Source organism: Dryobates pubescens, chromosome 11 (genome assembly GCF_014839835.1).
Source record: "Dryobates pubescens isolate bDryPub1 chromosome 11, bDryPub1.pri, whole genome shotgun sequence".
Classification (NCBI taxonomy): Eukaryota; Metazoa; Chordata; class Aves; order Piciformes; family Picidae; genus Dryobates; species Dryobates pubescens.
In genome coordinates, this window is record NC_071622.1 from 6109024 (window position 1) to 6115163 (window position 6140).

The 6140-nt window shown below is 53.5% G+C and overlaps 1 protein-coding gene across 1 annotated transcript; it reads right to left on the reverse strand.

The window, feature by feature from the left end:
* Nucleotides 1-4307: 4307 nt before the first annotated feature.
* FOXE3 (forkhead box E3) lies at nucleotides 4308-5480 on the reverse strand. Its single transcript, XM_009909031.2, has one exon. The coding sequence runs from the start codon at nucleotides 5478-5480 to the stop codon at nucleotides 4308-4310; it is 1173 nt and encodes a 390-aa protein (XP_009907333.2).
* Nucleotides 5481-6140: the final 660 nt, after the last annotated feature.

A 6140-nucleotide genomic window follows, 5' to 3' on the forward strand; every position in this document is an offset into this window, starting at 1 on the left:
ACCACTTGCCATCACCCTGAGAGATGACATTCCTTCTACAATCTCAGAGAGCAAAGAAAGTTTTGCCTCTGTTTTTAGTGTGGGCAAGAAGGGGAGAGTTACGATTGCCATTACCTGATATTCACTGAGCTCCCTAAATAGAGGAGGATTTCGAAGGAGACTTGGATTCATAGTTGAAATCTGGGTGATAATTACTCCTGTTTCATTCAAATTCTTCTTATTCACTCAGCAGGGACATTGGGAAGACAATAAAACAAATGAAGGGCACACCTATAAACTTTACAAAGCTTAAAACTCCTCTGGCCCAGCAAGGCTCATGCTTTACATGACACTTTAATCCTACTCATTTGCTAGGTTCACCCTAACTGTAAACAAAGCTTTGAAAGGAAAGCTTAAAAGCCTGGCTGGGATACATTAAGTTAACCAAGGAGACACTTTTAAGGCATTAGTTTAATGACAATCCCAATACAATTTGCCAGAGGTTTGTGCATGTGAGAATTAATATCTGCAGGAGAAGAAGTAGTCTGTTCCCCATGCTTTCTATCAGTTTTTGGCAGCATAAAGTCTATGGTGAGGGTGGTTCATTGTCACTTGCAAGGGACTCTGGGCTGAGGCTGTGGGGCTGACAGGGAGGCAAGGGGCCCTGGGAAGATGTGCAACCCAATGCTGCACAGCAGGAGTTGTAATGACACATCAGGGTAGAGTCACCTGCTCTCTCTACATTAATTTTTCAGGGATCCAGTTCATTGTGGTGACTCTCTTTGCATGCCAGAACCCCCTTAAATTAAGAGACCCCTCTTGCACAAGCATGGATAAGGAAAACGTTGAGGTCCTGGGGCATGTCCAGGGAAGAGCAATGAGGCTGGTGAAGGGTTTGGATGGCTTATTATAGGAGGAGTGGCTGAAGGAGCTGCAGTAGTTTAGTCTGGAGAAGAAAAGGCTAAGGGGAGATCTTACAGCTCTCTACAACAACCTGAAAGGAGGTTGTAGTAAGGCTGGTGTTGGTCTCTTCTCCCAAGTGACTAGTGATAGGATGAGAGGAAATGGGTTTAAGTTGTGTCAGGGGAGGTTTAGATTGGACACCAGGAAAAATTTCTTTACTGAGAGACTGGTGAGGCATTGGAACAGGCTGCCCAGGGAGGTGGAGGAGTCACCATCCCTGGAGGTGTTCAAGAATCATATATATGCGGCACTTCAGGACATGGTTTAGTGGTCATGGCAGCTGGGTTATGGTTGGACTCAAAGTTCTTAAAGGTCTTTTCCAGCCTTAGTGATTCTGTGGACCCCACTCTCCAGATCTGGAGCTGGGTGCTGCACTCCAGAGAGCCCCATGGCAGGAGAGCACAGGCAGATGTGGGACAGGAACAAGTCACAGCCCAGCTCTTCAGGCATCTCTGGGTCCACCACCACTTAACACTCAGAAACACCAAGAACATGGAAAGCCCTTTCTGTCAGCAGCAAGGACTCCTGAAGGTTTCAAAGGTCTGCAAGGTGCAGGCTCATCCAGGTCTGAGATGCCCTGACTCAACCATCTCTTGCCAGTGTATGACATCCAGGCAGAACCACAGTATTTCTTGCCTGTCTCCTCCATCCAAAGGAAAACACTGTTCCCCTTTCATGTTAGTACTTGGTTCTCCCCTACCTCAGTGACTCTTCTGCTCAAGATGCTCAACCCAGCAGAATCCCAGCCCAGCCCCCAGCAACGCTGGAGGGAAGCCGGCAGGCTCAGTACTTCAGGCACATGGCTGGCTCTGACTCCGCGGGTACTTAGGCAAGACTTCAAAAGTGCTTTCATTTGCAAAACATTGCAGGATCAGGCCCTGGGAACGAACGTGAGAAGCCGACTTTCTTCTGACTGTCCTTGTAAGCAATTGTTTCAGCATCCCTTCCATTCCTTCTATCGAGACTCTGTGTTACAGCCAGGAATGGCATTTTGCAAACTTCCATTAGATAAGAATACCTCTGTCTATAGATAACATCTGTAGAGAGAGGATTTTTTTTTTAAGAGAGACTTTTTTTTCCCCCCACAACACCGTTTCCAAGGAGGGATATCGCTAAGGGATGTGAGAGAAAGCTGAAAAGGTGAACCTGGAGGGACCAGAGGGGAGACCCAAAGCCCAGGAGATCAGCTGAAGGCAGCAGATCAGAGCTAGCCCAGTTTTTAGGAAGAGATAAAGCCCCAGTATTAAAGAGGCCAAGACAAAATAAAAGCATTTTCTTTCATCTTGTACTAAGCCACTCTCAGTTTCTGTGGAGTGGATGGCATAAAAGAATAAAGAAACACAAGCTCCCATACCGTGGGCAAAAGCTGACTCCTTGGGTACCTGCCTGTGCAGCCAGTTTTTGCTCACAATCAGCAGCCAGAGACTGAGATGCTCAGTTTTGCACCAAACCTTAACTGATATCCAGCTCCTCCTGATGCAGGAGGAATCGCAGAATCACAGAAACATTGAGGTTGAAAAAGACCCTCAGGATCACCAAGTCCAACCCTGAACCCCACATCAAAGTTCACCCCTAAACCATATCCCCAAACACCACATCCAAACGACCTTTAGAATCATAGAAACAACAAGGTTGGAAAAGACGTCAAGGATCATCAAGTCCAACCTGTCACCCAAGACCTCACGACTGCTAAGCCATGGCTTCGAGTGCCGCATCCAAGTGTCATGTCCAATCCCTTTTTGAACACCTCCAGGGACGGTGACACCACCACCTCCCTGGGCAGCACATTCCAACGGCAAATTACTCTCTCTGAGACGAACTTTCTCCTCACCTCGAGCCTAAACTTTCCCCTGGTGCAGCTTGAGACTGTGTCCTCTTGTTCTGGTGCTGGTTGCCTGGGAGAAGAGACCAACCCCCACCTGGCCACAACCTCCCTTCAGGTAGTTACAGAGAGCAAACACATCCAAAGTTGGTGACTCAACCACCTCCCCGGGCAGCTCATTCCAACGCCTGACCACTCTTGCTGTGAAAATTTATTTCCTAATGTCCAGTCGTAGCTTGAGGCCATTCCCTCTTGTTCTGTCGCTAATTACCTGTGAGAAGAGACCAGCACCAGCCTCTCTGCAACGTCCTTTCAGGCAGTTGCAGAGAGCAATGAGGAAGCTGCAACAGGGACTACAACAAACTGCTCTGCTTCAGGGGACACCCTCGGAAAACAGGCGAGAAATCGTAGCTTGTTGCTTGCACCTGGAGGATGTTTAACTTAATAATAATAATAATGACAATCTGAATTGGGGGTTGGGGAATTCTGCCTTCAAACCTGGCGAGGTGGTCTGGCTGTCATTCCCGTAAATAAAGAGCAGCAGGCTGGCCAGTGAGCATGTTGGAACTCTAATCGATGTCGTTGCTAGAACATAACCTGCAAGGGATTCCTCAGAGGGAAGACAGGCTCCCTGTTATGCAAATAGAAACCATTGAGCCCACTAAGAGCTGCATGGGCAAACCTTGCTGGTGACAGAGAGCTTATTGCACCCATCACACGGCTCGACAGCGGTTGGCTACCATCCACTTTTCAGGAAATCACAACAAAGTAGAGAGCTTTAGAAGGTGTCACTGAACATGCAAGACGTGGCAGCAAGTCACAAAAGCTAGCAGCGCGAGTCTGTCTCCCACCAGTTAGCAAGGCCGACAGTTTCCTCTCCCCAAAGTCCAGGCGGAGCCAGAGGAATAGCAGCACTGGGCTTGTTGGAAGAAGCAGCTTTATTATACAAAAGTCCTTTCTAACAATAAAAGTTATTTTTAAAAACAGTAAAAAGAAGTATTCAGGGTATTGGGGGGGGGGAGGGGTGTTCCTACGGAGAAAGGAAATTATAAACATCTTAAATATTCATTCAAAATCCAGTGAATTCTTTTAGCGAGGGGCTTGGATAACTTTCTTTCCAGTGACACAGGAGGTGCTCAGGGAAGAGAGGAGAAAGCCCATTTGGGAGACAGTTCCTGCACATTACACCACGAACCCACCGCCTAGGTGTGCTTCTCCTCATCCCAGGGTTGTCCTCGGATGCCCCAGGGCACCCTGCTGGGTCAGGCTGTGCAGAAGGGCCACTCCTGAGCATGGGGAGCCCAGCCTAGCAGCTGCAGCCAGCCAGAGAACACCTTATCCGGCAGAGGATGGGGCAGAACAACAGATCACCTTGACTCCAGTTAAAAATAAGCTGAGAAAGAGAGAAGTTAAGTTACCCTGCAGGTGTGTGCCCACACACAACCAGAGGCCAGGGACCCCTGAGCCCACCCCAGATGGTGCCCACGGTGAGAAGTCCAGAGACACTTGTGGGAGCCTAGGAATGTCCACCCAAGCTCCATCATCACATGTACCGCTCCAGGCCAGTGGGGAAATTGGGCTGCCTCATGTAGGCATTGCTGGAGCCAAACTGGCTGAGGGGCGATGCCGAGAGCCCCAAGAGCTGCTCACTGTGCTCGCTGCAGGCAGGGGGCCTCATGGCCGGCAGGGTCAGTCTGTTGGGAGCCCCATAGAGCTGTGGGCTGCTGGGTGAGTAGCTGCCCTGTGCCACAGGCAGGTGAGGGGGCGAGGCGGCATAGGGATAAGCCAGGGTGTTGGGTCCAGCTCGGCCCAACAAGCCGGGGCTGACGGGCTGTGCCTGGAAGCAGGGAGGCTCAGAGCTGCCGGCGGAGCAGGTAGGAGCCAGTTCAGCCCCAGACAAACCCAGCGATGGGTGGCCCAGCTCGGCTGGCGGTGAGGGCTGCAGGGCCTGCTGCCCGCTGATGAGGCTGTCGATGCTGAACATCCTGGGATGCTGCGCTGGCGGCGCTGCCCCAGCAGCATAGGGGTGGAAGACGGTGCTGGAGAGCTGGGGGCCGTAGCCGGGAGAGCAGAGGGTGTTGGGGTAGGGTGCTGTTGGTGCCGTGGGGCGGCCAGTGGGTGGAGGTGTGAAGGCACTGGAGTTCTGCATGTAGCCAGGATAGGTGGTGATGTCGGTGCGCTTGAACCGCTTCCTCCGGCGCAGGAAGCTCCCGTTGTCAAACATGTCCTCTGCGGCTGGATCCAGTGTCCAGTAGTTGCCCTTGCCGGGATGGCCGGGTTCCCGGGGGATCTTGACGAAGCAGTCGTTGAGGGTGAGGTTGTGGCGGATGCTGTTCTGCCATTTCTTGGGGTTCTCCCTGTAGAAGGGAAAGCGCTCAGTAATGAACTTGTAGATGCCCCCCAAGGTGAGCTTCCTTTCGGCGGCGTTGGCGATGGCCATGGCGATGAGGGCGATGTAAGAGTAGGGAGGTTTGCCCCGCTGCACTGGCCGCTTCCTCCGGCGACCCCCGGCTGGAGGCGGCGGTTCCTCGGGGGGCGGCGGCGGGGGAGGAGGGCTGCTCCTAGAGCCCTGCGGTTCCGGCTTCACCGGAGGCGCCTGGCCGGCGGCAGGAGATGCCCGGGGCGGCCCCGGGGAGCCAGGGCTGGCCGCGGCTGCGGGGCTGGGCGCCGGTAGCGTGCACATACTTTGCAGGCAGGGGAAGCCGGCCGCGTTCATATACGGCCCTCGCCTTCCTCCTCCTCCTCCTCCTCGGAGGATGAGGGAGGGGGGGGCGATGGGAGAAAGACCCCCCCCTAAGGGAGGGGAAGGGGGGAGAGGAAGGGGAAGGGGAGGGGGACAGGCGCCGCGATAGCTCCCGGCGACAGGGAGGTCGGTCCCAAGCAGGTTTGCAATATATAGGGCGGCAGCCCCCCCGGAGGGGCGTGTGGTGCCCGGCCCGCCCCGACCCCTTTTCCCCGGCAGGAGGAGGAGGAGGAAGCCCCTGGGGAGGGGTCCTGCCTCCCGCCGCTAAATCCCACAGTCTCTCCCCAGGGTTTTATTTCGCAGCCATGCCCTGGAGCGGTCACTTTCCCGGGGGTCCCCGGTGCCAGCGCGGCGGCCGGCTCGGATCCCGGGTTGCTCTCTACGATGCTTTTTTGTTGGCGATTCCTCCCAGGAGAAAAATTAACTAAACTAAACGAGTCCCAACTGCCAGACCAGGGCGAATTTGGTGCCGCAGCCAGCCCCAAGCAGCAGAGCAGGTAACCTCCCGCCGGGACTTTCCCACCGCTTGGTTTTCGTTGTCTTATCCCTGGGAAAACACTCAGGCGGCAGCAGCCGGGAGTTTATCTCCCAAACGAAGCTCATCGGTTTAGCTACTTTTCAGGCTGGTGTAGT

Coding starts and splice junctions, on each gene's coding strand:
- FOXE3 (XM_009909031.2), bottom strand. CDS start 5,480: ATGAACGCGGCCGGCTTCCCCTGCCTGCAAAGTATGTGCACGCTACCG.